The sequence below is a fragment of the Drosophila obscura genome, unplaced genomic scaffold, assembly GCF_018151105.1.
Source record: "Drosophila obscura isolate BZ-5 IFL unplaced genomic scaffold, ASM1815110v1 contig_97, whole genome shotgun sequence".
Taxonomy (NCBI): domain Eukaryota; kingdom Metazoa; phylum Arthropoda; class Insecta; order Diptera; family Drosophilidae; genus Drosophila; species Drosophila obscura.
The window spans coordinates 1,346,197-1,372,861 of record NW_024542891.1 but is presented as its reverse complement, the minus strand read 5'-3'; the positions used below and the strand labels follow the sequence as shown (position 1 = coordinate 1,372,861).

The following is a 26,665-nucleotide window of genomic DNA, read 5'->3' as shown; positions in this document are numbered from 1 at the left end:
TGTCGATAATTAATTGCACGCAAGTTGCAGCAACTAGAAAGTTGCATTATTTCAAAAGCCTGTCACGGAAAATGTCAATAAATGCAAGATGCAAGAACAACAAAAATCAACCACCAGTAGAGAGAGGGTGTGCGTGTGAGAAGAGAAGAGCAAAAAAGAACAGTAAAACAGTAGCTAAAAAAGCTCGCGCTTGCCGGTTTATGCCCATTAGCCCAGCCCCAGCCCCTCAGCCACCCCCAGCCAAGCAGCAGCAGCACACACCCACAGCGAGAAAGAGAGAAAGACAGTGTCGCGTAAGAGTAGGGGGAGACACCCATATTCCTTGCACCCTTTGCACACGCTGCATAGCATAGCCCAGCGCACAGAAGATGCCGCTCCCTCTCTCCCTTTTTATGCTCTCTTCTCTTATGAATGCTCTCCCACGCCGGACAGACCGGATCCCGTTAATATTGAGCTGTGATGGTGGAGAGTAGAGATGGCAGCAGCACCAGCAGCAGGCTCTCCTCCTGATTGCACTTGTCGTCTCGGTCTCGGTATATCTGCAACCCGCTGGTTGGCGCATTTCATTTTTCTTTCGTTTTTCTAAATCACTTGACCCCATTACCTGGTAGCAAACCCAATACCTGATTCACTTGGCTGTTGCTGCTGGTGCTTCCAGTCGCCTCTGCTGCTTCTGCGGCGGCTGAGGCTGCCTGGCTAGCCTGGTGGTCATTTGTTTTGCCGCTTTCTAACGGACCAGTTGAATTGGCGCACGCGTCGTTTGCCTTCCGTTTGTTAGTCTCCTCTCTATCTATCTCTCTCTCTCTTCCTCTCTCTCTCTCTGTGTTGGTCACCTCCCAACCCCCCCTGGATGACTGGCTGCACTTGGGAAATTATCCATCCACTGACGCTGCGTTTGCTGCTGCTGGAAGAAGAGGAGAAAAAGTGGTTTGCTCTGCTCTCCTCTGCGCGTGTGTTTGTGTGTGTGAGCAAGTGTGACAAACTCTCCAATTCTCCAACCCCCTGTCGTCAAGGGTCCATCAACTGTGCGTAGAATGCTGCCTGTCTGTCGAGGAAATTTCCATGACAACCGTAGATCGGTGATATATGTATTATGTATGCTATATATGCACTCATATGTAGGTGTGGCCTTCATGCAACATATATATATGTATGTACACACATACATATATCCAGTGCATTTTAAGGGGGTTGGGTAGGGTATACAAGTGTCGATTTTCCCCTCACATTTCCTGTTATACAAACAAATATTGCATACAGCAAAAACAGCAAAATGTACATGTGTGAGTGTGAGTGTGTGTGGTGTTGCTTATCCGGCTTTTTGTGGAACATCTTTGGATATTGTCGAATGGATGGATGGATGGATATATTGGCTGGCATTGAAGCGATTCTTCTGATTCTTCTGCTCCTCGCACTTGCTGCAATCGCAGGTCGCCTTTAGCTTGCTTTCTCTTTTCAATCGGCTGCAGCAGCATAAGTAAGCAGCAGCAGGGGGAGTGGTTGTGGGGGAAGAATTTGCAACGGACACCGTTCCAATTTCATTCCAATGTTTTCCAGTGTGTGTGGTTTGTGTGTGTGCTTGTGTTTGATGGCAGTGGCAGTGCAAGTGCCGTGCCGCGCCGCGCCGTGCCGGGAATCGCCTTATCAAAAAGCTGGTCTGTTTCTTTTTTCTGTTTCTGGCCTTATCGAGTGACTCATGGGAGAGCGGCGGCGGTGGCGACAACAAAAACAACAGGCATTTGCTTGAACACCAGGAACTACTAGCCATAGATATATATGTTATATTATACAAGTGCCCGAAAACAGATGTGTGATTGTGCCTCAAACTCTTTTATATGCCTGCACTTTTCCAGACACGCACAGAGCCAGCGACAGACGGGAGCTGAACAGACCAACAGACCTGAACCCACCCCCACACTAGCGATCCAGCGAAAGACACTCTCATTCAGGCACATCGGATTGCTTTCCATTCGAGCAACAGCCACATCCTCAGCGTCATCACAACAGAATGGCCTGGCGCTTCAAGGCTTCCAAATATAAAAATGCCGCGCCCATTGTCCCCAAAGCGGAGGCATGCGTCCGCGAGATTTGTGTGGGTAGCTATCAGACGTATGGCAACAATATCGCCGCCTCGGCCGCCTTCATGGCCTTCAATTGGGAGCATACCGGATCGAGTGTGGCCGTCCTGCCACTGGACGATTGCGGGCGCAAGAGCAAGACAATGCCGCTGCTGCATGGGCACACGGACACAGTGACAGACCTAAAGTTTTCGCCATTCCATGACGGCCTGTTGGCCACCGCATCGCAGGATTGCCTGGTACGTATTTCATCATCCATTCTTCCCTGCTTTTCCCTATTTTTATGCAATTTCTGTTCTCTTTGTTTGGCAGGTGAAAATCTGGCATATACCAGAAAAGGGCCTGGAGCAGTCGCTCTCCGATCCGGAGGCCGTTTTCTCACACAAACAGCGACGCGTGGAGACGGTGGGCTTCCATCCGACGGCCGATGGTATGATGTACTCGACAGCGGCCGGTTGTGTGGCCTTGTTTGATCTGAGGAGCCAAAAGGAGATATTCTGTGAGTGCCTTTGTCAAGCCCAGCGCTGGACGAACGACGTCTAATCGGGTTCACCTTTTCCACTCACACAGCCAACAATGAGCATCCCGAGGTGATACAGTCGGCCAGTTGGCGCGAGGATGGCACTGTCCTGGCCACCAGCTGCAAGGACAAGTGTGTGCGAATCTTTGATCCACGTGCCGCCGGCTCACCCATCCAAATGCTGGCTGAATCGCATCAGAGCATCAAGGATTCGCGAGTTGTCTGGCTGGGTGGCCAGTCGCGCATCCTTACCACCGGCTTTGATGCGGCTCGCCTGCGGCAGGTTATCATCCGGGATATCCGTAACTTTGGCACACCCGAAAAGACCCTCGAGTTGGACTGCTCGACGGGCATACTGATGCCACTGTTTGACCCCGACACGAACATGCTCTTCCTTGCCGGTAAGGGGGACACGACCATCAACTATCTGGAGATCACAGACAAGGATCCATATCTGATCGAGGGACTGCGTCACACCGGCGAACAGACAAAGGGCGCCTGCCTGGTCCCCAAGCGGGCATTAAAGGTGATGGAGGCGGAGGTGAATCGCGTTCTCCAACTGACATCAAACATGGTCATACCCATTATGTACCAAGTGCCCAGAAAGGTGAGCGATGCCCATACCCAGCCGCCGCATGAGATCGATTTAAACTCTGGCTTTCCCTTTCCTTTCCTTTCCTCTCCTCCAGACCTATCGCGATTTCCATGCTGATCTCTATCCGGAGACCACGGGCTACAAAACGGAACTGATTGCCAGCGAGTGGTTGAATGGCAGCAATCAGGCGGTGCCCAAAATGAATCTGGATCCGGCAAAGCGGGAGCTTGGCGACGAACCGATAATCGTAAGTGCGGGGTAGAGCAGGACGGGGGCCCGTATTGAGGAATAGGGAATTTTTACACAGATTAGATGGGCAGGAGGGGCTGTCTATAGTTGGTTCTATTCGATCTTTGATCTCTAATCACCGTTTTCCTGGCCATCAACGCAGATCCATCGCGGCAATTTAAGCGATTTTGTCAAAAATCTGGAGAACCAGAAGGCCAATGGCCAAGGAAAGGGCACGGCCACAGGCCAGAAGATCCAGACACAGAATCAGACACAAACCTCAAACCAGAATCAGTTGTCGTCGGCCAAGCGCAACGACAACGAGCACTTTGTGATGCTGAACAAGGGGAACAACTTTGAAGAGAAAAACGGCAACGACAACAGCAACAGAAACCAGAACGGAGCCGGTCAGAAAAAGAGCTGCTCCCAGTCGCAGTCACAGCCGGACGGGGAATGCAGCGAGCTGATACGCAAATTTGAGGCCAAGTACAAAATCGATACCGATAAGGATGTACGTGCTGCGGGGGGCGGGGCCCATGACGATGAAAAGGAGTCGCCCACCGAACATTCGGCGGGCAGCAGCGAAGAGGCCTCCGCCAGCTCGTCGGGTGCTCTGGACACGCATTCAGCCAGCGGCAGCAACTCCCCGCCCAAGCCAATGCCGCGCACATCGCGCAACAATTCGCCTGCCAGAGGCCAGCGACTCGGCCGGCGAGAGTAGCAGCACCACAACCACACCACGGCCCAGGCCACGTACAACGGCAGCGACTGCCTATAAGGTGCCCCCATCCATCCACTGATACAGATATTCAGATCAACGTTTTGGTTGTTGTCACTCGTAGTGGTTTTTGTAGCGTTGTTTTTGATATGTTCAAATCGTTTCTTTTTCATTTAGATGGATTTTATTGAATGATTTTAGTTCGTTATCGATTGTTTTCAATCATTTTTATTGATTATTTTTATTGATATCGATATCGATTGTTTGGTTATTGATATCGATTTAAATATTCCCATTTGTATCGATTGAATTTAATTTTGTCTTCAATTGTATTTATATATTATTTATTTCAGTATGATTGTGTTCCGATAGATATAATGATTTTTTCTTCGATAACGATTTTATTTACGATTTGTATTGTTTGTAGATTTTTTTTTGACATGGAGACCAAACCCCACTATGCTTCACTATTGTTCGATGGCATTTTGTTGTTGTTTTTATTGCCTCAGAATATTATGATTTTCGTCACAGTTTTGTAAACATTTTGCACAATTTTCAGTTGTTATCGATTTGAAAATTGATGTCGGTGTCGTTGCTAAAAGTTTTTTCTTTATCTCAAGTTGAATTTTTTGTTGCATTCGAAAGAGTTTTCGGAGCATTTCACCTTTTGAGTTGCACCATTTGTTGGTTTTTTAAATTATTTTTCGCTGAAATTGAGTGTAAAATTATGATTTTTGAGCGGCACCAATTTTGTTTAGATATTTTTTATGCTCAATTTGCATTGACTTAAAACTATATTTTTGCACACACACACACACAGCCTCGTTTGGGACCGAAGCCCTTCTCGAGCACCACAGGCGATGTGTCCTTTGACAAGGTGTTTGCCGTGCCCCTTGCACCTGGCTCCCATGAGAACATCTCGAACGTTGGCCAGGAGAGCGTAAGCAGCGGAGGCGTTGAGCCAGCAACAGCCCTAACTCCCGTACAGGCGTCAGCCAAGCCGGATCTCATTGTGGAAATTGAAATCAAAAGTGAGTGGTAACCAAAATCACAAAAAAGGGATCACAGACGTCTTAAGCAACAACTTTCTGTGTCCTGGTATGTTTTGCAGAGAAAAACGAACGGGATACGATTGCATCCGCCGGCAATGGAGTGCAAAAGTCACTAACTACATCGGAGCGCCGCAAGGTAAGCATCTCTCTAAGGAGTCTGTTTCTCTCTCTCGCTCTCTGTCTGTCTCTGCTGTAGTCCTTCTACTAACGTTTGATCCATTATCTGTGTTCAGTAATCCGTAATCTGTAATCTGCTCTCTTCTGACATCTCTTACATGCCTGTGCCACAACAAAATTCGTCTTATCATCGTGCCTAACATTCTTTGATACGCATCCTGGCTACTTACTAACCTCCCAAAAAAACAACTCCAAAACAACCTCCTCTGTCTACTACAACTTCCAACCAACAACCAACAACCACGACCACAACCACAACAACAACTACTGGAACCACTGTAGTCCTCGGCTGACGATGATGAATCATCCGATAAGGTCTGCTAGGGGGGATCACCACCCGATTCCCATCGATTGCGCTAGCCACCATTAATCACACTTTATTCCCTTTATCGTTTCCCACACCTAGATTTTTGAACAAAACTCCGAGTCGTCGGAGAACTCAACGGAGGGTGAGGATCGCACCGATGCCGATCTGCGGCGCTTCTCCTCGGCCCGGAGCAGCATTGCCGAGCGTCGACGTCTCTATGAGAATCGCTCCAAGAGTCAGGTGGACGAGAAGGCCCAGTCGCCAGTGCCATTGTAAGTGTGGGCGTCGTAGGAGATTCCCGTAAAACATTTTTACAATCCTTTTTCCCTTCTGCAGGCGTCGCGAACACTCCAAGCTTGAGCCGCTGAAGCAGCAACAGCAGCAGCAACAGAGCAACGTTATTGGGGGCACTTGCATCGACAGCAAGCGGATCTCGGTGCCGGAGGGAAAGCTCCTCGAAGAACATCGTCAGCAACGGGGCAACAATGGAGCCGCCAATGCCGCTGGACTCAAGAAATCCGCCACGGAGGCTGCCTTCAGTGCCGCCTCGACCAAACGCACCTCGACCGTTTTCGGCAAGGTGTCCAAATTCCGGCACCTGAAGGGCACGCCCGGCCACAAGTCCACACACATCGAGAACTTGCGCAACTTGAGCCGCCAGATACCGGGCGAATGCAATGGCTTCCATGCCAATCACGAACGTGTGGCGGTGCCGCTTTCGGGGCCCGGCGGCAAGATAGCCATCTTTGAGCTGAGTCGCCCGGGCCGTCTGCCCGACGGTGTTATTCCCTCGCTGGTGAATGGCAGCAACATCATGGACTTCCAGTGGGATCCGTTCGATGCCCAGCGCCTGGCCGTCGCCTGTGACGATGGCATTGTCAAGTTGTGGCACATAGCCGAGGGCGGCCTCAGTGAGCCAACAAATACGCCCGCCGGCGAACTGACCGCCCACCTCGACAAGATCTACTTCATCCGCTTCCACCCGCTGGCCGCCGACGTTCTGCTGACCGCCAGCTACGACATGACCATCAAGCTCTGGGACTTGCGCACCATGACCGAGAAATGCTCGCTATCGGGCCACTCGGACCAGATATTCGACTTTGCCTGGAGCCCATGCGGCCGCCTGGGGGCCACCGTCTGCAAGGATGGCAAAATACGCGTCTACAATCCACGCAAATCGGAAATGCCCATACGCGAGGGCAACGGACCCGTGGGCACCCGAGGGGCACGCATCACCTGGGCCGTCGAGGGACAATACATTGTCTGCACTGGATTCGATAAGTACGATATGTTACCCGAGTATTTTTTCCTGCTACGCTTCTCGTAGTAACCGACCATTTCCAGTTTCCGGAAACAAGTTTTTTCTTAGTGTCTCATCTTTTTTTCAGTTATTTACTTACCAGCAATATTTTAGCTTGTCCAGTATTTTTCTTATCCGCTTAAAAAGAGATGTTGGCATGGCACAGAAATGTTCTGCATTTTTCTAATGCAAACATGATCTACATACATATTTAGAATGCGATCTTAATGCCTTTTCTTAATTTAAATCTGCAGTGGAACAAATACTTTTCCCAAATCCCCTCTTCTCATAATTTAATTTGCATTCCTTCCATACATTTTACAGGGTCTCGGAGCGACAGATCAGCGTGTACAATGCCCAAAAATTGACGGCACCTCTGAACACGGCCAGTCTGGATGTGTCGCCATCGATACTGATTCCGTTCTACGACGAGGATAGCTCCACACTGTTCGTCACGGGCAAGGGCGATTCGACCATCTATTGCTATGAGATCACCGACGAGGAGCCGTACATATGCCCGCTGTCGCATCATCGTTGCACATCGCTGCACCAGGGCCTCAGCTTCCTCACCAAGAACCACTGCGATGTGGCCAGCGTGGAATTCTCCAAAGCCTACAGGCTGACCAACACAACCATCGAGCCGCTCAGCTTCACAGTGCCACGGATCAAGGTAGGTGGAAGAGTCCAGCCTGTGTCCAACCCGAGTCCTCATTTTCGTGTGTGTGTGATTTTTTTCTAGAGCGAACTGTTCCAAGACGACCTCTTTCCACCTACGCGCATCACCTGGAGCGCCACACTCAGTGCCGATGATTGGTTTGCCAGCAACAATGACAAGGCGGCACCCAAAATCAGTCTCAAGCCCGAGGGCATGGAGACCCGTGAGTAGACCATCTTGCTTTGCTGTTTCCGCTGCGCCCAGCTCTTAACTGTCACGACTGTTCTCTCCTGTGTTGCAGTTTCTTCCATACAACAAGTGCCAGTGCAGCATGCAAAGAAATCGTTAGAGCAGCACGCTCAATTTGGCCAAAAGTCCGAGTACGAGATTAACAAACAGCAAGAGGTATAAGCCACATGGCCCTACGACAAAATATCATTGGGATTCATTAACTGAATTATTATGTACATATGTAATGCAGATCCAGAAATCGGTGAGTGCGCGCATGGAGTATACCACAAAACTGGAGCAGGACGATATGGAGGGTGTGGACGAGAACGAGTGGCAGGAGTAGCAGCAACAGAAACAGCCACAGCGACAGCCACGAATTTGGGAGTAATTTTACTATAAATATTGACAGGACACATCAACAGCAAAAATTACATACATACATATATATATGTATATGTATAATATAATAATATATATATATATATATATATATATTTATATAGAACTCTCTCGTAGACAAACCGAAAGCTAAAAAAAAATAACAAATTTAATCCATAAACATGGCCATAAAAAGGTCCTCCAATCCGTGCAGTATATACATTTTGTATGTTGTAAAAGGGGAGGAAAGGTTAGACTATTCCGTACCCTTGGGTTTCCATTCCTTTTCCTTATCCTTCATCCCTTCACCACGCCCTGCAGTTGCTCAAGAATTGCCAAATTACTGATCGTAAGCAATGTTTTTGTTCGGTTCGTTTCGTTTATTTTTGTTTGTTTAAATTACACAGATTATTTGTAATTATGAGTGTTTATTTTGTATGTGTACGTGTGCTACAATATTTAAGTAGTTAGTCCAAAATTAGTTTAGCCTCTTTAAATGACTTACATGACTTATATAATTGATAATCATTTTCGCTTAATGGAAGCCCTCCCGAGCTCTCGCGTCCTTAAGTTTGTGTATATGTTTTGTTTTTTTTTGTTTTTGTTTTTATGTGGCCATATACTAATGTATTTTTATAAGGACTCTTCGAGTATGCCCCTCTCGTTCTGTTTTTTTTTCCCCTCTCTCTCTCTCTCATTCTTTGTCATGTGTATGTGTGTGCGTGCGAACGAGAGGGTCTGGCTGTCTCTTTCATTGTCATATTCTGTCTAGTCTTTGCTCCATCGATCCTCCTCAAACCATATCCCCCACACAGCCCCACAACAGAAATACAACATATAGACTGTAACGTATACTGATAAGGATATAATGATTATTGATAATTGATACGTTTCATATGCGTAAAGACAATTAATTTAAAACAAAAAGCAGAAGAGAGTAAGCGAAACAACAAATGACAAAATCAAACATTTGCAACCAGAGAATCAAAGAAAATTATGAAAAAACTCGAAAATTGTACGATTCCAAAATGTATTAATAACGAAAAGACTTGAAAAACAGATGAACCAGTTAGATACTACACAGATATTATATAAAAATAAATATATATTTATATAATATGTATAAATCTGGCCCATCTCCCTCCCATAACTTCACAAAAAAACAAACAAAAAACAAGGAAAGAAAAAAACGAGTTGCCATAAACATTTTGTGTGTATTATCCTGCGGAGGGGTAGTAGAAAGGCAATAGAAATTTTGTACTTGCAATAGAATATATATACTTATATACAAACATACATATATATATTATACAGACATGACATAAAAATATTGATATATATTTTGTATACCAATCGTAACTAAAAGGCCAACAACTTAGCCTCCCCCATCCCATGGCTAAAACAACGACTGAAAAACAAACAACAACAAAGAAAACAAAACAAAACAAAACAATAGACAAGCGAACAGCAGAGAAAGAGAAAATCTAAGCAGAGACATGCAGCAGACCAACATTAAATTCTCGGGTAATGGGCAATATTGTGGTAGCCGCCGCCTAGTGTGCTAACTGATAAAGGTTCTATTATACAGCAAATTATACATACAATAGCTATAGGCATACATATATATTACTGCATACATATATACACATGCGTCGCAAAGATATAAAGAACCCCCAATGCTGAAAAAATTCCAAATCGAAAGTCCAAGTTGCATTTAAAGTTGCATTTAAAATGCATAGAATATCCTATGGAACGACTGAACAAATGACTCACAAAGTATTCAGACACACTGAACGAACATTCTGATCTCCGCACCAACCACCCCCCCCCCAGATGATGACTCTGGATTGAATCTAACCGGGGAGGAGGGAAGCGGAGAGCACCATTTGATATGATTATAAATGATATTTTGTATTGAAAAACGGATGGGATATAAAGTAAACCTAAACCTAAGCCTAGATCCCCCTCCCCCCATGCAAGCATTTTGTATTTATTAGCCATATTCGATTACGATAAACACACACTCACACACACATATTTACAAGCGTATATATATATATATATATAAATTTAGGAAACTTCTTTCGATTCTCTATGACTCTTTCTCTCTTATTTCTATTACTATTTATATCTATACAAAATATACAAATATATAAAACATGAAGCGATATATGATATGAGGATGAAGGATAATGAATGTCTCAAGTAGAAGTAGAAGACGACTCGAGAGCAGTGATTTTGGCAGGTTGAAGAAGGTAGTAAGCAGCAGCAGCAGCAGCAGCAGCAAAGGGAATCAGAATGAGAATGCAAAATGCATAAAGGCAAATGCAAAGTGCGAATAAAAGCATACACATTATTTATACAATTTATTTTACAGTATGATTATATAATATATCCGCTAAAGCCCCCCAACCGCCCCCCATTAAAATCCAATACTCTAGCCCCTAAGCAATAATTATAATATTAATAATAATAATGAAGGCAAAAATATATTTATATACATAATTCAATAAAAAAGAAAACATACAAAAAACAACCAAATATAATACCATATCGAAACCCAGTAACCAATCCCATTCGATAGCAAGCGACACGCACGTTATGTAGGTTGTTTTTGCTTAAGCGGAGCCTGGGTCTGGAGTCTCTGCGTCCACTCGAGCAATCTATCTTGTTTTTGGATCCTCTTCACTTAAGTTGAAAAAAAAACCTCACCCATTTCTTCAATGAAATAATATCCCAGTGTATAAAGTATATTACGTAAACTCCCTTTTGAATGCCAAAAGCTCAGCCCCTCATCGGCCCTTGGTCACGTGGGCAGCCCCAAGGTTTCACTTGGCCTGGGGGGGTATGGGTTGCCAGGACAACGTCGTTCGTCTCGCTTTGCGCCCCAAGGGACATCGAACAAACAAAAGTTTTCCACTGTCATTGGAGCACAGCAAAAGCAGGAGCAGCAGCAGCAGTGAAGAAGTTTAGTGCCAGACCATACAAAAATCGGTTGCATCGATGAAGTTCCTGCTGAAGAAATGCCTGAGGAAGAAGGCGCCGGAGATGAAGCCGGGTGCCATCCTGGATGCGGTCATCTCACAGTCCTCGGCGACGGCCTGCAAGTGCCTTCTGTACAAGCTGGCCGACTACAAGCGGGGTGAGTGCAAGAGTGCTCCAACGCAATGTGCAGACCTAGCCCATGTTGTGCTCTGCCCTGTTTCAGGCGGAGATCTGATTGATGCCATCAACTCGGGCGGCCTCATCGCCGTGGAGCAGCTGATCCGTGAACAGTTCGGTGTATTCATGTACAACGATGGCAAGGGACAGGTGATCAATCGGGCGGAGTTCCTGCGCTGGAAGTACCGCGACCACACGGAGGTGACCATACCCATCGAGGCATCGCTCTCAATCCACGATCCGCTCGGCAAATGGGAGGACCACAAGGCGTGCTGGCAGATGCAGTACCGCGGCGCCCTCGGGGAGAGTCTGCTCCATGTGCTGATCATCTGCGACTCGAAGATCCATACCAAGCTGGCCCGTGTCCTGTTGCGCGTCTTCCCCAACCTGGCGCTGGACGTGATGGAGGGCGAGGAGTATCTGGGGGCCAGTGCCCTTCATCTGTCGATTGCCTATAGCAACAACGAGCTGGTGGCGGACCTCATCGAGGCGGGTGCGGATATCAATCAGCGGGCCATCGGCAGCTTCTTTCTGCCGCGCGACCAGCAGCGCATGAATCCCGCAAAGAGCACCGACTACGAGGGACTGGCCTACATGGGCGAATATCCGCTGGCATGGGCCGCCTGCTGTGCCAACGAGAGTGTCTACAACCTGCTGGTGGATTGTGGCGCCGATCCGGATGCCCAGGACTCGTTCGGCAACATGATACTGCACATGGTCGTTGTCTGCGACAAGCTGGACATGTTCGGCTATGCCCTGCGCCATCCAAAGACCCCCGCCAAGAATGGCATCGTCAATCAGACGGGTCTCACCCCGCTCACACTCGCCTGCAAGCTGGGCCGGGCCGAGGTCTTTCGCGAAATGTTGGAGCTCTCGGCGCGCGAGTTTTGGCGCTACAGCAACATCACCTGCTCTGGCTATCCACTGAATGCGCTGGACACCCTCCTGCCCGATGGCAGGACGAGTAAGTGGGCGCCAAAGGACACCCATCGACATTCTCTTCATTAATGATGACCTGCCTTCCTCTGTAGATTGGAACTCCGCCCTGTTCATCATTCTAAATGGCACCAAGCCAGAGCACTTGGACATGCTGGACGGCGGAATCATTCAGCGTCTGCTTGAGGAGAAATGGAAGACCTTTGCCCAGAATCAGTTCCTCAAGCGTCTCCTCATCCTATCCACGCATCTGCTCTGCCTTTCCATCTCCGTTTATCTGCGTCCCGCTCACGAGGGTGAGCCCGAGGCAGACTCGGACTCTGCTCTGGCTGCTTCAGCGGCAGCCGCTCTACAGAATCGAGAGCAGCCGGCGGAAGCCAACGATGACTATAAGGCACAGACGGTGGCCAGATATTGCGCGGAGCTGGCCACCATTGCGGGTGTCCTCAGCTATGTGGTCTTCCAGCAGGGCGATGAGATCAAGAATCAGGGACTATCCGCATTCCTCAAGCAGCTGGTAGGTAGCCCATTGGGTTTCCCATTAGCTCCTTCCACTTTGTTAGCCATCATTGCATTTCCTCCGACAGTCGCATGCCCCGGCCAAGGCCATCTTTCTGTTCTCGAATCTGCTGATCCTAGCCTGTATTCCCTTTCGCCTGATTGGCGACACCGACACCGAGGAGGCCATTCTGATCTTTGCGGTGCCCGGCTCCTGGTTTTTGCTGATGTTTTTTGCCGGGTGAGTGTGCCGGATAAATTGAGGATCTTATTTGTCATCTGCTCCTGTGCTCAGCGCCATCCGTTTGACTGGGCCCTTTGTGACGATGATCTACTCTATGATCACCGGCGACATGTTCACCTTCGGCATCATCTACTGCATCGTTCTGTGTGGCTTCTCGCAGGCCTTCTACTTCCTCTACAAGGGACATCCCCAGGTGCAGTCGACGATGTTCAATACGTACACCAGCACCTGGATGGCCCTCTTTCAGACCACTTTGGGTGACTACAATGTGAGTAACAGTCACCCCACCCCACCCTCCATTTCATTCCTCCCTCATTTATGCTTGTTGTTTTCTCCACCTCCTTTGTCCAGTATCCAGACCTCAATCAGACCACATATCCGAATCTCTCAAAGACGGTGTTTGTGATCTTCATGATATTTGTGCCCATCCTGCTGCTGAACATGCTGATCGCCATGATGGGCAACACATACGTGACGGTGATCGAACAGTCCGAGAAGGAGTGGATGAAGCAATGGGCCAAGATCGTTGTCACCCTGGAGCGGGCCGTGCCGCAATCGGATGCCAAGGGCTACCTGGAGGCCTATTCCATACCGCTGGGGCCATCGGATGACTCCGGTTTCGAGGTGCGCGGCGTTATGGTCATCAAGAGCAAGAGCAAGACACGGGCCAAGCAACGCAAGGGAGCCGTCTCCAATTGGAAGGTGAGTGGAGTGGAGTGGAGGGGATGGGGATCCGTCCATCGTTTTACTGTCTCAATTGAAATCCTTTTTATTTTTGGGTGCAAATGTAGCGAGTGGGACGTGTCACGCTTACGGCATTGAAGAAGCGCGGCATGACCGGGGAGGAGATGCGACGTCTCATGTGGGGACGCGCCTCCATCTCCAGCCCCGTCAAGGTCACCAAGCAGAAGCTCAAGGATCCGTACAACACCATGCACACGGACTCGGACTTCACCAATGCGATGGATATGCTCACCTTTGCCAACAATCCGGCATCCAGCAATGGCGTCCAGCTGCGCTCAGCAGCATCGGTGGCCGGTGGAAAGGAGGCGGCGCCTATCGTCCCAGATCCCTTTCGGGAGCTGATCTTAATGTCGGACGAGCGGCCAGAGCCCCATGATCCCCATTACTTTGCGGGACTGCAGCAGCTGGCCAACAAGGCCTTCGATCTGGTCGAGCAGACAATGAAGACACAGCCGCAGACCGCAGGCAAGAACGTGGCCCCTGCACCCATAGCCACTCCGCTTCCAGTGGCTGCCACTGCTGCTGCAGTCACTTCTTTGCCTCCTGCTGCTGCCACTCCGGCAATGCCTGCTGTGGCCATACCATTACCCATCACCACACTGGGCAATCTGTTCCAGGACCCCAAGGACGTTGTGGATCCCAAGAAGCTGGAGGAATTCATGGCCATGTTGGCCGAGGTGGAGACGGAGGAGAGCGACAGTGGGGGGCCCATTCTGGGCAAGCTATCGCTGGCCAAGCGGACGCACAATGCCCTATCCAAGGCGGACATACGGCGGGAGCACGACACGATGGGCCTCGATGGGCACAGTCAGGGCCAGTTTCAGGCCATGTCCTCGGTCTGGGCACCGCCCGGACTGGACGTCAGCACGGTAAGGCATCCCAAACGAGGACGCAAGGTTGGTGTGATTTTGGTGCTTCTTTTTATTGTCAGGGCTTTCACTTTGATGAGGCCGTAGCCGAGGAGGTGCTGACCATTGAGCAGGAGGCCGAGGTGGAGACCGAGGACGGCAATGGGGGCCAGGATAGCGAGGATTTGCCCACCACCGATGAGGTGCATGCCACCATGAAGCAGTTCCATTTGCGCAAGTGCCAGCCGTCGCAGGATGAGGCCGCCCGTCGGGCCAAGAGTGCGCGCGTTCGTCGAAGGAATAAGTGAGTGTATCAGTTACGGCTTGCACGCATCCTGGCATCCTTAATCCAAGCCTTTGCCTTTGCAGAGTCTCGCCGGAACAGAGCGAGGAGGAGGAGCGGCGTCAGCAGCGTGGACGTACGGCTCACGGCCGTAAGATGCCGTCACCGCCCGATCCCCTGGAGCCATGGAGCACCCGTGAGCTGCAGGATATCAACAAGATTCTGGCCAGAAAGTAACAGAGACAGGAATCGTACAGAATCGCATCTGGCACATAGTCCATGCGGCTTATAATTGATTTTAGATCTTACTCTAGTTACACATACAAATACATAATAAACGCCGAGGATGCACGGCCCGCTGCCCACTGCTCACGGCCCACCACACCGCACAAACTGCTTCGGCGCTGTGTGGCCACTGCGGGGCGGGTGTGCATCCTCGGTTGCGGGATCTCTACGTGCTAGCTTTAAAATGGTGGATGTGTTTTGGTGGTGGTTGGAGGAGTGGTGATGAAACCTGCAGCCAAAGCAGTCCACAATATCTCATCCGTTTTGGCATTGTTTTTGGGACCTGCGCCACTCCGGGTGTCTGTCTATATTAACAAGAAAGGTAGGAAGGAAGGAAGGAAGGTAGGTAGGTGCTACCTTCGGTTGGCCCGAAGCATTTGGAAACACACACGGCTAGAACACATGCTGTTGCTAGAGTATGTGCCACCTTGTTTATCTTAGTACCCTCCTCTGCAAGGGTATGCATATAAAATTAAATCTGAAATCATTTCTACACTGAAAAATCTCACCTAAAACTTAGCATCTATCTATGTATAATCATCTGCTATACTCTCGTCTCCGATATGAACTAAATATTTATAATATACATTGTGCTGGCTGACAGGGAATGGCGCAATCAATGCCACTGCCATTGCCATTGCCATTGCCATTGACAATGCCAATGTCAATGCCTCCCAATGCTTCGATATGATTGCTAGTTGTCCAAAAAACCAAAAAAAAAACTAAGCCTCTCCTCTAAATCTGTTTCTCTTTGGAGGGGGGAGACATAGATCTCAGCTCTCTGAGCTTTTACCGAAACCCTCCAGTCAGCGTCCGATCCGTAGACATTGTGGTGATCGTCTGCGCCTGCGTTTGCTGCTGCTGTTGCGACTGCGTTGCCGTCTGCGCACTCGATACCGTTGAGTTGATGTATATGGGCGTGGCATTGCTGACGGTGCTGGAGTTGCTCTGGCTGAGATTAACATGCTGCTGTTGCTGTACCTGCACCTGAATCTGATGCTGCTGCTGGTGATGATGCTGCTGCTGCTGATGATGATGCTGCTGCTGGTGGGTGGCTGTGCCCGCTGGCGAGGCCCCCAGCTGAATGAGCTGCTGTGCCGTCAGCAGGTTTGTGGGTATTATCACCTGCTGCTGTTGGCCATGCTGCTGCCCAGCCAATTGTGCAGCGGCGGCGACTTGTTGCTGCTGCTGCTGCTGTTGTTGCTGCTGCTGTTGCTGCATCTGCAGTCGCAGCAGCTGCAAGTGGCTCGCAGTGATGGCAATCTGAAAGGAAATGATCTGTCAGAGTTTCGCAATTGGCTATATGTTTTCGGATGACTTACGGGTACATTGGATATCTCTCCCGTTGGGCCCACCACCTGCTGAATTATCTGGATTTGTTGCTGTTGCTGCTGCTGTTGTTGTTGCTGCTGTTGCTGCTGGTGATGCTGCTGGGCGAGATTCTGTAGCAGGGCCGTTTGCTGCTGGGCTGCCGTTGCCGGCGCCGGAGTGGCGGTCAACTGCCCATTGGGGCCGGTGGTGAGGATCAGCTGCTGTGTGGGCTGCTGCGCGGCCACAATGTTGAGCCCGAGACTCTGGGACAAGTGATTTTGAGCTGGCTGCTGCTGCACCTGCTGCACTTGCTGGACCAGCTGCGTCCCCTGCTGGCCCGGCAGCGCAATGAAGTACTGCAGCTGCTGGCCGCCCGCATGGCCACCGGCCTGCTGGATGATCTGCACGTGCTGGGGCTGCTGATGCTGCTGCTGTTGCTGGTGTTGATGCTGCTGCAGTTGGGCGGTGAAAATATCCTGATTGACGGTGCTGAAGCCGAGCACCTCGGCTGCGGTCGCAGCGCTGCTGGTGTCCATCTTGATGGTGGCCGTGGCAGAAGGTACAGAGGTGCCGCCCAAACTGTAGTTGCTCGTGGCGGTTGCTGTGGCGGCGGAGGAGGAGGAGGAGCTGTGGCCAACAGAACCGCCGGCAACGGACCCGGCCATACCCGTCGTTGAGCACGCTCCCATTGCATCTTTTCCCTTCTGCGCCGACGAGGGCTTGATCTCCTCCCGCGGCACTATGTCGATGAGGAAATCGAACTGATCGTAGTTCGCTATGGCCTGGGCGATGTCCGAGCGCTGCAGCGTGCGCCGGCGACTCTCCTCGGTGTGCACCCAGGCGTGCATGGTCAGCTCCTGGATGAAGTATTCGCAGGCCTTGGCAAAGAGCAGCGGTGCCTCACCCGCTATCATTTTGGCGTGCTCGTCCAGCTTCATGATCTTCTTGATGCGCGCCAAGGGCAGAACCTGGTGCTTCGCATCCACCTGCCCGATCCCGTGCACATCGCTCACGATGTTCGGCCAGAAGTTTTCGATGGTCGGCGGCGGTTTCCGTGCCACTTGCGTCCGTGTCGCCTTCGTGGCCTTCTCCTTGGGCGTGCTCGGACTGGGACTGGCATTGACCGTCATTGTCATTCCGGGATTCACAATGGTGCAGGCGCTAGACACCAGCGTCGCCTGCATGGGCATCGTCAGCGTGGCCGCGGCAGATTGTTGAAGCTGCTGCTGTTGTTGCTGTTGTTGCTGCTGCTGCTGGTGTTGCTGGGAAAGCTGCTGGGGCAGTTGCTGTTGGGATGTGACAACCACAGCGTTGGGCGTTCGTCGCTGAACCGCCGTCGTTACCTTGCCAGCTGCGTAGGCCTGCGTCATGGGCCCGCTCAGATCCATCTTGATCGGTGTCACGGTGATTGTGTTGTCGAACAGCGTGGTGGAGGCATTGCTGCTATGAAGGAACGAGCACAACACAACAGAAAAGGAACACATCAATTTTATTAGTTGTACAGTGTTCGAAAGTGGGGAGGGGTTTGGGGGTGGACGACACGAAACATACCTGTTTGGCGCCTTATTTGTGCCGCCATTGTTGGTCGCGTACATGGCCAATGTAGCTCACGTTCTCTGCTATGCGGCGGCGGCAATTGGTCGGCTTCAGCGACCGGCTGAAGCTCAGTTTATTTGTTTAATTTGATGCTAGTAATTCGCAAATGCGTACATACACTGCAGTGTGACCGCGGATTTGTCAATAAAATATACCGACTGACCCTCAGAAATATACCGAAAAATACCTTCTCATTTAAAAAATATACTTTTCGGGATTGTTTTACGTCGAAATCGAGTGCAAAGTATATTTACGGTATATAAAAGTATATTTAATCTAGAGATGGCGAGGAGGGTCAGGAGTGGAAATTTATCGTTATCGCAACTCCTTATTGGATGAGTTGGCCATCTCAATTGGGACCAACATAACCTTAAAATGAAATGAAAACAAAGTGGAAAATAAAAGAGCGCCATTATGAATCCTAATCCTATGATTCTCAATAAGGACTGTTTCTGGCAGCTGGTGGGGATCAGCACAGGCCTCAAGATACTACTCATTCCCGCCAAGTAAGTGCCAAAGCCAGTGCCTCCCATCCTCCCACTTTACTTTTAATATTTGCAGCCATTCCACGGACTTTGAGGTACACCGCAATTGGCTGGCTATCACGCATAATCTGCCTCTAAACCGCTGGTATATCGAGGACACAAGCGAATGGACGCTGGACTATCCCCCATTCTTTGCGTATTTCGAATGGCTGCTGTCGCAGGCGGCGCGGTTCGTCGATCCCCGGATGCTAGTTATAGAGAACCTCAACTATGAGTCGAAGGCCACATTGTACTTTCAACGGCTGTCGGTGACGGCCATGGACCTGATCTATGTCCTCGGCGTGCGCAGTTGTATGAGCGCCTTGGGCATAGTCAGAGGCAGCCAGCAGTTCTTTGCCGGCAACCTGCTGCTGCTCCTCAATGTGGGCCTCATTTTCGTCGATCACATACACTTTCAGTACAATGGCTTCATGTTCGGCATACTGCTGCTGAGCATAAGTGCACTGCTACGCCAGCGCTTCCTCTGGAGCGCCTTCGCCTTTGCTGTCCTGCTGAACTTTAAGCACATCTTCCTGTACTTGGCGCCGCCATTCGGCGTGTACTTCCTCAGATTCTACTGCCTGGAGGAGGCCAGCGCAAAGGGTGGCTCCTTCTGGCGATGCCTCTTCAAGCTGTTGGCCGTCGGACTGGCGCCATTTGTGGTCTCCTTCGGCCCGTTCTGGAATCAGCTGCCGCAGGTCATGTCCCGCCTATTCCCCTTCAATCGGGGACTCACCCACGCCTACTGGGCGCCCAACATATGGGCGCTGTACAACACCGCCGACAAGTTGGCCGCCAATGTGCTGAAGACAGCCAGTGCCGGACCATCGACCACATCGGGCCTGGTCCAGCAGATCAATCACTTGGTGCTGCCGACCATCACACCGTCCATGACTTTTGGCCTGACCATCGTCTTCATGCTGCCCATTCTGCTGAAGCTCTTCAAGAGCTCCAAGAAGTAAGCCAGCTTCAGCTTTGATTTTCGTATAGTTTTTTGCATCACTTTTGGTTTTTTTTTTGCTGTGCAGGCAAAGCTCCCTGATGTTCCTACGAGCTGTGGTGCTGTGTGCCTGCTCCTCGTTTATGTTTGGCTGGCATGTCCACGAGAAGGCCATTCTGATGTGCCTGATACCTCTGAGGTGAGTGCCTGAATCCGAGCATTTATGAGATTGTGGCTAACAATTAGTTCCTGCCATAGCCTGCTGACCTTGGTGAACCGTGAGGATGCCAGGTATGCCTACATACTGGGCATTGCCGGTTACTTTTCGCTGTTCCCACTGCTCTTCGACATCGACTTGTTCGTGCCGCGCTATTCCCTGTACTTGTCCTACATGGCCATGCTCTATGGCCAGCTGTATCGCATGTTTGCTGGCTTCAAGGGCTTCCAATGGCTGGAGTGGACATATATGCTGGGATTCATAGCCATACCCCTGTACGAGCACATCATCAGTCGACTGCTGGGCCTTCACATTCGACTGCCCTTCATGCCGCTGCTATTGACGTCCACATACTCGGCCCTCGGTGTCGTCTACTTCTTTGGGCGCTACTATCTGTATGCCATGGGCGTCACCTGGCCAAAGGTGGCTGCTGCCAAGGCCACAGCCACATACTCCTCGTCTGCCAAGCGAAAGCGTAAAACCAAATAAACGAAAGACTAGAATATGAATATTCAATAGAAATCTGCATGGGATCGAGTGGAACGAAGAGACTGTAAGGCGCCTGGCGCAACAGCCAGCTCGGCGCCGCATCTACGAAGCGAGCCAAACAATGGCTCAAACTATTAAGCGGAAAACCGAACCGATCCCGATCCCGATTCCGATCCTAGCGTACAGTACAACGTTGAGCCGCTGCCGCTGCTGCTGCTATTGTCTACGATTCGAGTGGGGTGGCGCGTACCTGTCGCCTTGAGCAGATTATGGCAGGAATATCGCGCGGTCTGCGCCGGCAGTCATAAAACAGGTACGAGCAACAGCCGGTGCCACAGTCGGTGTGTGTCTGTTTTGGAAATTCCATGGAAAACACGCTATCGGCAGTGAATGAATATCAATTGCCTGATCCAGAGCCAGAGCCGGGAGCCATCAGTTGTTAGTTTACCCTCCAGCGGACAGGTTGTCATTATAGCCATGCAGATTCAAATGGAATTCGTGCCCAATCATGGCTACAAGCCATTCAAGATGCCCCAGCAGCAGCAGCAACAGCAGCCGAAGCCGCAGATGGCGGTGGCCAGCAAGTAAGCATCTCTCTTGTGTGTGTGTGTGTGTGCCTCGATTGATTGATTGATTGATACGTTGCAGTCATGTGGAGTCCAGTGGCTGCTTCAGGAAGGGCTCCTATATTGAGCTATCCAATGGAGCGATGCGTCGTGTGGAGGATATTCGCACAGAGGACTTCATTCAGTCGGCGCTGCGCAGCCAGCTCTTCGATCTGCGAGAGGCCACAGTCGTACGCATTGACAGGGGACACCTGTCCACATCCTCCCACGTGACCATCACCTTTAGCTACGACACCCGACACGCCAAGGTGACAGAACTCCCCCCCCATCCCACTGGTTGCTTAATTTAAACCTCCACTCCACTTGCATCGCTTTGCAGGTCAATATGGATGTGCTGCCGGGTCATCCCTTGTTCGTCTATGGCCAGGGCTGGGCCTCCTGCAATCCCCAATTGTCGTTCCAGCTCTACGAGCTCAAGTGTCAGCAGTTGCAGGTCGGCGACATTTGCCTGTCGCTTGTGCCCCGCGAGCAGATGGTGCACCCCATTTCTGCTCCTCCTGCTGCACCACCACCGCCGCCGCCGCCACAAGTGCCCATGAGGCATCAATCCTATCAGATGTATGCAGAGATGGCCAATTTTGTGGCTGCCTACACTCAGCACGTGATTGAGAAATTAAGGAACTAGCTGCCTTTTGGAGCCTTTGCCTTAGACAAATGGCCATGCTTCGATAGATTGCGCGCTATCGCTGCTATGGCCAATTACACATATATTTTAAATGCTTCATTTTTTGTAATAAATTAAATATCAATATTCGCATACACAATTTTACACATTTTCAAAATCAAATCTCGATTACATCGATATGCGATTATTGTGAGTGCTGCACAGCGAAACACAGCTAGCACATTATTATCAGTGTGGTAAAGTGCCGATTGCTGGCGGGCTTTCAAAAAATATTTGTATTGTGACTAAATATGAATCTATTCATCTAATACTTAAACAAACCAGCGTTTTAATAGTCATTTAGTTTCATTACATTTGTTTGCCCGCTTTGGCTGAAAATCAACAATCCAATCCATTGATATATTCCGGTGTGTAAAAATGTGAAGAGGGAAAAGCCATTGCTTGGCGCGCCATTCAAACGAATAGTTCTGATAATGTAAAATATGCAGATTTGGAAGAACCTAAATAAGTTATACAATTATAAAAACGATTTAAAAGGGTTTTCATAATGTTTTATAGCAGTTTTTATAATGTTGAAAACAACAGGGCCGTTTCATGTTACAAAGTTGCCTTCAATTTGTTCAGCATTCATTAAATTGGTTGCCATTCTCTTTCCGCTCATCCGCTGAGCATTCGATTCAATTGAGGTATTCCCTCCTCGCACAGAATACATTTGTGTCCCGCATATGAGTACATACATATAGATTTCGGTGTCTACCTTCGCCTTCAGGTTACGGGCGGGGCGATTCCCCAAAGCCTACAAAAACATAAAAACAACAAAACCTATTCGACCGACCGACTTAATTCAGCAATCAAAAGCAATACAACAGCAACAAGAACGGCCGAAGAAAGAAACTTGAGAGTAAAAACCCTATCATAAAGGAAACTTCCAGACATAAAGTCCCTATAATTACCAACACCCTGAACGTTGTAAATGCATCAAAATTGAACCGCCCCTCGGGGCAATATTTCATGCGGCAGGGCAGGGCAGCAGGCAGCAACAAAAACAAGAAGCACCCAAAAGCCGACGAGGTAAGAGCCAGAGCAGAGCCAAGACGCAGTCGATGCGATGGTGGGTGAGGGTAGCGGGTAGAGGGGGGTCGCTGGTTGCACGATGGAGCGGTAGGCGATCGAACAAAAAAACGTGCATTCAATTTTCAGCTCGGATCTTGGCCTGAATCTTGATCCTAACCCGCTCTCTACACAACAAGAAAAATTGTAAATGAAAAACAAGAGAGAAATTTTAGTTTCAGAGGTCGCATATTTTTAGATGCCTTGCAGATATCTCACCTATGTATGTATTCCCCTTGTATGCAAATATTGCCAAAAATCCTCAAATTCGTTTAAAAAATTAATTTTTGGATAAATAATTCATCCCATTTTTGGTTTCAGGGTTTGTTTTTTTTTTTGCGAGTGTATTTTATGGTCCCCGTTCCTTCCGGCCATATTTTGAGCAATTTGCTGCAATTGAGTTGTTGTCGTTGTCGCCGCATAGTTTTTCCCTCTCATTCTTCTTCCCATGCTGGGGGGAAAATTCCTGAATGACTTTCCACTGCCACTGCCTGTCGCCCTGCCCTGCAACTTTTTACGATGCGGAGCTCTCCTTTGCAGCCATCGAAGATCATATATCATCCCATCCCTGGAAGACACAGGAACTGTGCGCATTAGGCCTCATAATGGATAATAATACCAATGATAATTTCGCACAAAAACGCAAGAAACGAAGCGAGAGACAGAAGGAAGATGCACCATGCACCATGCAGCATGCTGCACTGCACCGGTCTTGCCGCATTGGACACGGCCAAGCACGATGACAACAAGCGGCGATGTGCGGCAAAGGCAAAGTCATGCTCCAGCCACAGACACAGCCACAGTCTGCGTCTTGCACATTCCCTTACAAAGGGTATTTCGACTCCGGCAACAGCCTTGTACCGCAACTAAAGAATCACTTTCGATTCCATTAGGGATATAGATATGTATGTATGTACATACATTCTTGATATACAGTCCTGATTCGTATCTCAGTTTGAAACTCAATAAAAAATTGGATTCCAAATCTTTACGAAATGATTTCCCTGCAAGGGTATTCAATGGCTTTTCTTTAGTTTTCCTCATGGAATTATGGCCTTTACAATCTGCGCTGTAATGAATATTTCGCAGAAGATTCAGCTTCGATCTCTGTTCTGCACCAACCAGAATTCTGAATATTCATTCACAGCAAGTTTTAGTTTATGGATTCGGTTCTCTTAAATCTACGTTTTAGGTTTGGGCTTGTGCAACTTGGGGTTCCGTTTACCTGCACAAAAGTCTTAAAAGTTTTGTGTGATCTTTGTACCTGAGTCATCGAACCACTTCATTTGTTTGCTTCCTCGGCCCGAGCCCCTGATTATGAGTCATGTCCCATGTCCAGTCATCTTCACTCTATTTTACTACTATGCATTCTCTTTCCACACAATAATCTGCTCTTGTCGGCAAAAAGAGAGTCTGTAGACAGAGGAAGGAACAGCAATGGTCACATAAATAAAACCAGAGAAAAAGACTTCAAATAAATAGAACAGATCAATCATCCGCCATTGAAGTACAAAATTAAGAAGCGAACATATCTATGCACAAATGTATGTATTTACATATGTACGCATGCACATTTTAACTGTTTCTAACTGACGCACCTCCATTGCAATTTGATAAAAGTTTTTCCACTGGACCAGGCATAATTATTTAGTAATTTACTATGCCCTTTCCCCCTCATTCATGTGTATAGCCTTGTAATTGGAAACGATTTGATCGATGGCAATAATTTGCATTGCCAAAACAGCAAGAGAGACAGAATGAGATATACATACATACATATGTACATATGTATGTAGATCTATAGAGGAGGGAGAAGAAAACAGACTCATTCCATGATATTTGTCCGATGTTCCAATTCCAGTGCGTGTCTCTGTGTGTGTCTCTGTTTTTTTGCAAGTAAATTGCATCATAAATTTCATGACTCCCAGGACTGGAGACTGCGGACTGCCACTGCCGAGTGCTGCCCGCTGTGGCGCCTCGAGGATTGCGTGTATTTAAATCATATTTCGCTGTATAGCTTCTGTTTCTGTTTCCCTTCGACTGCACTTCTCTTCTGCCTAACCGTTAGCCAACAAGTTTTTTTGTTTCACCAAAGATATTTATTGTCCGTATATTTTGGCATTCGCAGTGATAGGTCGCAACGCTGTTTCTTCTAATTCTGATTTAAATTCTATGCACTATTAAATATTTTTCTTTTGTTACAGCAGAAAACCGCAAGGCCTCCAGGCGCGCTCTCTCTCTCTCTCCTGTTCCAATTCCTGGAACTCTCCAAATGCATTTCAATTGGAAGAGACTGCCAGAGTGATGAGAGTGGGAGAGAGAGCAAATCATTTATAACCGGCAGCTGTTGGAACTGCTTGCCTGCCTGCCTGCTGTTGTTGTTCTCTTACCTGTCCAGCGGGCTAGTTCAAATGCTCTCTTATCACTGGCCCCGCTGGCCGTCGCACTCTTATCATTTAATGAACGCCCCAGCTTCCAGTGTGCCTGCCTGCCAGCCGCCCCACACCCGATTCCATTCCGGGCTTTGGGCGTTATCTTAAGTAAAAGGAAGACCACTCTCCGACTCCCAGCCACAGCCCCAGCCCCCCGGCCCCAGCCCCAGCTGGAGCACCGACTACTCCAACTACTACAATTCCGACTGCAACTGCAGTGCAATGTTAATATAGCGATAATCGTGGATCCATCTACTAATTAATTGACTCTTTGTGTTTTTCATTTTGTTGTTGCTGTTTTTTCTCATTCGCTGATGGAGAACAGGTGAGAATGGATTGTATGGAACAGGCAGACAGCTGACTTTTACCAACATGGAGAAATAGATATAAAATTATTATTTGTATAATTTCATATTTCATATTCAATTGAAAAATTCGCTTGAAGCCGGAAAAGAGTACCATCTACCGATCTGCCAAAAAGCATTCGAAATAAATAATTAATAATAAATAAGTAAATAATAATGAATAATAAATAAATTGGATTAGTTTAATGGGTATTCTCTGGTCGGAATTCAGCATATTGTGCGCTCCTACCTGTTTTGTTTTTGTTCGCTCTGGTTTGCCACCATCTTCGCGCGTCCCCATATCCCCATCTCCATTTGGCGGGACGCCAGTCAGCCAGAGATAGCGATAGCCCATACCCATACCCATACCCTGACCGAGACCGAGACCCAGAGCCAGACTGTTGCGGCATCCATCCAACCAACCATCCCGGCATCTCATCTCTCGCGGCGCTTTCATTTCATTAAAAGCCTGTTTCAATTTTCTGCATTTTAGTGCCTGATGCACTTTGGCATCTCGAGGTAAGGCAAGCCACGCCACTCAGCCATGCGATGCGCCTCCCTCCTCCATCCCTTTTGGCTTTTAGCCGGATTCCCTTTGACGCTGACTCTGGCCATGTGTGTGCTGTGGTGCCTGTGTGCTTTGTGGTCGGCCAACACATATTTGCACTTTGTCTGCTCCCCATATTCCAATATCCCCACATCCTCATTCTCGCTCCATCTGTAATCTTCAATACCCAAAGACTTGAGACCGGGCTCGCGCGGGCTTAACCCCTTAAAGAGTGTTGGGTACTTGCAATACAAAATAGTTTTAGTTGTGACCAAATTATAAATCTTCTTAGATATTTATAAAATGGAACAATATAGTTTGGCTATATAATATATAATTTTCAAGGGAAAATAGCGGTAAGCCACTCACATACATCGTGTATCTTTTGTCATTGAATTCTCGGACAAATCTCGGTGCAATCTAAACGATATAAAAATTATAGTTCAGTTCAATAATTATAATCTGTTGGGCTTTGACTCGGGAGGTTAAAGTAAAGCACAATCTTATTTCGAAAACCACAAAAAAAACATTTTGAATGGCCCTTGGCCATGATGGTTTTTCAGTTTTCTGGGCTTAATGGTGGTGGTGCCATCCATGGGTTAATTGGGCATCGAGTGTGTTGATAATTTTGACATTTAGTCTGTTATCTGAAGTTCATTTCTGCT

At 48.6% G+C, this 26,665-nt stretch overlaps 5 protein-coding genes across 5 annotated transcripts; 4 read left to right on the top strand and 1 right to left on the bottom strand.

Moving 5' to 3' along the window:
- Positions 1–1,784: 1,784 nt before the first annotated feature.
- On the top strand, positions 1,785–8,316 carry LOC111066251 (coronin-7). The gene is given in 15 exon segments (XM_022354704.2): positions 1,785–2,317; positions 2,391–2,577; positions 2,649–3,205; positions 3,288–3,440; positions 3,585–4,106; positions 4,108–4,200; positions 4,960–5,170; positions 5,251–5,327; positions 5,651–5,683; positions 5,775–5,947; positions 6,012–6,956; positions 7,300–7,645; positions 7,715–7,853; positions 7,932–8,035; positions 8,112–8,316. Coding segments are annotated over 15 exon segments (3,942 nt in total). The 5' UTR covers positions 1,785–2,008; the 3' UTR covers positions 8,205–8,316.
- Positions 8,317–11,212: 2,896 nt separating this feature from the next.
- LOC111066341 lies at positions 11,213–15,197 on the top strand. The gene is made up of 9 exons (XM_022354858.2): positions 11,213–11,381; positions 11,448–12,365; positions 12,433–12,854; positions 12,925–13,076; positions 13,131–13,347; positions 13,431–13,781; positions 13,871–14,692; positions 14,755–14,975; positions 15,041–15,197. The coding sequence occupies exons 1-9, from the start codon at positions 11,243–11,245 to the stop codon at positions 15,189–15,191; spliced, it is 3,393 nt and encodes a 1,130-aa protein (XP_022210550.2). The 5' UTR covers positions 11,213–11,242; the 3' UTR covers positions 15,192–15,197.
- A 5-nt stretch (positions 15,198–15,202) lies between these two features.
- On the bottom strand, positions 15,203–18,291 carry LOC111066343 (histone-lysine N-methyltransferase 2D). The gene is made up of 3 exons (XM_022354859.2): positions 18,102–18,291; positions 16,562–17,990; positions 15,203–16,502 (listed from the first exon to the last, which is right to left on the bottom strand). Exons 1-3 carry the CDS (start codon positions 18,143–18,145, stop codon positions 16,029–16,031), a joined length of 1,947 nt encoding a protein of 648 aa, XP_022210551.2. The 5' UTR covers positions 18,146–18,291; the 3' UTR covers positions 15,203–16,028.
- A 174-nt stretch (positions 18,292–18,465) lies between these two features.
- LOC111066244 (probable dolichyl pyrophosphate Glc1Man9GlcNAc2 alpha-1,3-glucosyltransferase) lies at positions 18,466–20,336 on the top strand. The gene is made up of 4 exons (XM_022354692.2): positions 18,466–18,652; positions 18,708–19,628; positions 19,699–19,809; positions 19,869–20,336. The coding sequence occupies exons 1-4, from the start codon at positions 18,561–18,563 to the stop codon at positions 20,314–20,316; spliced, it is 1,572 nt and encodes a 523-aa protein (XP_022210384.2). The 5' UTR covers positions 18,466–18,560; the 3' UTR covers positions 20,317–20,336.
- A 168-nt stretch (positions 20,337–20,504) lies between these two features.
- Positions 20,505–21,692, top strand: LOC111066245 (ataxin-1-like). The gene is made up of 3 exons (XM_022354693.2): positions 20,505–20,900; positions 20,965–21,190; positions 21,262–21,692. The coding sequence occupies exons 1-3, from the start codon at positions 20,707–20,709 to the stop codon at positions 21,565–21,567; spliced, it is 726 nt and encodes a 241-aa protein (XP_022210385.2). The 5' UTR covers positions 20,505–20,706; the 3' UTR covers positions 21,568–21,692.
- The last annotated feature ends 4,973 nt before the right edge of the window (positions 21,693–26,665 follow it).